The sequence below is a fragment of the Lactuca sativa genome, chromosome 2, assembly GCF_002870075.4.
Source record: "Lactuca sativa cultivar Salinas chromosome 2, Lsat_Salinas_v11, whole genome shotgun sequence".
Lineage (NCBI taxonomy): Eukaryota > Viridiplantae > Streptophyta > Magnoliopsida > Asterales > Asteraceae > Lactuca > Lactuca sativa.
In genome coordinates this window covers 9,709,103-9,711,294 of record NC_056624.2, presented here as the reverse complement: position 1 = coordinate 9,711,294, position 2,192 = coordinate 9,709,103, and the positions used below count along the sequence as shown (strand labels likewise).

General features: G+C 45.7%; 1 protein-coding gene across 1 annotated transcript; it reads left to right on the top strand.

Moving 5' to 3' along the window:
• The first annotated feature begins 602 nt into the window (after positions 1–602).
• LOC111886138 (extensin-like) lies at positions 603–1,412 on the top strand. Its single transcript, XM_023882363.1, has one exon. It carries the CDS (start codon positions 603–605, stop codon positions 1,410–1,412), a length of 810 nt encoding a protein of 269 aa, XP_023738131.1.
• The last annotated feature ends 780 nt before the right edge of the window (positions 1,413–2,192 follow it).

Here is a 2,192-nt window from a genome sequence, read left to right as displayed (position 1 = left end):
TGACTTCCTGCTCAATGGAATGACCTTTTCACTTTTCTGTTCAAAGGACTCTCTGAGCGCAGCACCAACTCAGATGGGGCGAGCAAGTCATTTATAATTATGCTTTATGGTTTATATCATGGGATCGATTTGGATTATGGAACCATTATCTGGAAACAACTGGTTCAAAGTTTAGTTTCTACGTCCAGGCACTCAGAGATCTCTTGTGGGCGATACTGGTCTATCATCACTAAGTGGGCAATGGATCGTCTTCACGTTCCAATAATGGTGGATTCTCTTCTCTCCTCCATCGCCACTTTTCACACAACCAAGATAATCGTCATGGATCCCACCAAATACTCCTTCATTGTATCCGTCCCTGACACCATGCTCGCTCGTGTCTCTGCAGCGAGTAATGTTCTGCAACAATACAGGAAGATTCCGTCTTCGTGTGCAAGGGAGCTTACGCCAGCCATGGTTCACTCCATCGAAGAGGCTGACATGCCAGAGAAAAGGGGAAAGAAATCTGACACCCAGAAGGAGACGCAGGTTTCCAAACCAACCAAGAGGCAAACCCTAAGAAGCGAACGTCTGACAAGGCTACTCCATCACAGCCTCAACCAATGAAGCAGAAGAAGCCCACTCGGAAACTTATACTCCAATCTTCCAGTGATTCACACTCAGAGTATGTTCCTCCCAAACATAAATTTGCTCCTCCTTCAGACTTTGAAAGTGAAAGCTCTGAAGATGAGGCTTCGGGTCGTGGTGATACCCTGCCTCGCTCCCCTACCCCAGAAATTCCGGTTCGCTCTCACCCTCCATCTCCTCGACCTGTTACCATCCCGGTATCCATCCCTCCAATATTACCTTTCCCCACCACTCAACCATCCACCATTATTCCCATCCCTACTCCTATATTCACAGACACTACCACCACTACCACTACCACAGGAGCTCATTCTACAGCTCCCACTCCACCCGTTACAACCGAACCACCAATTACAACCGAACCTCCTACCACTACCAAACCGTTATCTCCTACTCCCTCTACTGACACCACCCCAGTTCTAGGCAGTGAGGACTTGGAATTTGATTCCACTTATTTTAGTCCTTATCGTGTACAGAGTGATGAAGATGATGATGAGCGTGTTACCAAGCGTCATCTCAAAGCATTTAACGACAAACTCGATCAGCTGCTTTCCTCCTCTTCCTATGGGGCTTATTCTGAAGCTGCTTTAAAGGCTTTGTTCTCCTCTGTCGTTCAAGAACACAACGCCTCACTTTCTGATGCAGCTAAGGCTATTGACGCCTCCACTTCCCAATGTCACAAAGCCTACCTTGCTGTTGAGGCTTCCACCAAGGAGTGCAAGGAAGCGACCGCAGAATTCGATAAACTAGTTTCTGAGGCTCACTTATTTTTAGACTCTTTGTAGGTGGCTGCTCAGAAGAATTCTAAAACTGTCAATGCTTCGATGGTTAACCTTCAGCGTTCTCTTCAAACTAAACGGTCCAACCTTGAAGCTGCACGCCAAGAATCGAAGCTGCCAACGCAACTTTGCATGCTAATGTTAATGATCAATTGACCCAACTGGAGGCAGAGTTGGCAGTTGAGAATCGTATTATGGATGAACTCAACAAAAGAACCTCTCAACTGAAGATGCAAAATCTTAAACTTCGCACTGCCACAATTGAACTCAATGACTTGAAGTCCGAGAGGGAGGTTATACGAAGCTCTGCTGCAAACGTTCACTCCATCTTACTTCATCTCCTTGAAGCCCATAATCCCATCATCACCATTACTATCCGAAGGCACTTTCCTGACAAACTCAGGCCAACATTGGACATCCTTAGTCGTATTGAGGGTGTTCCAGTGACTAGTGTCCAACCGAAACAAGGGGGAGAGAAGGCAGCAAAAACTCAACCTCCTCTTGAACCGAAATCAATTGCTATACCGAAGGGTAATGAAGCTTCAGTCGATAATAAACATAAGAAGAAGAAGAAAATCGGTGAGCATGACACCGATAGTGAAGAAGATGTCTATGGTGAAAATCCCGAAACACCTTTTCAAAAGACCAAACCTTCTGACATAGAGCTTGAAGAACGGTTTAAGAAACAAAAGGTTGAGCTGGAGCAGAAGCAAAAGGAAAGGGAGCTTCTGGAAAAGAAGAAGTCCATTTTTTCTGACTGGACTCTAGATTCACTTCAAAGGTGTG

Bases quoted from the DNA above. Each gene is read 5' to 3' on its own strand.
- LOC111886138 (XM_023882363.1), top strand. From the start codon at position 603: ATGAAGCAGAAGAAGCCCACTCGGAAACTTATACTCCAATCTTCCAGT.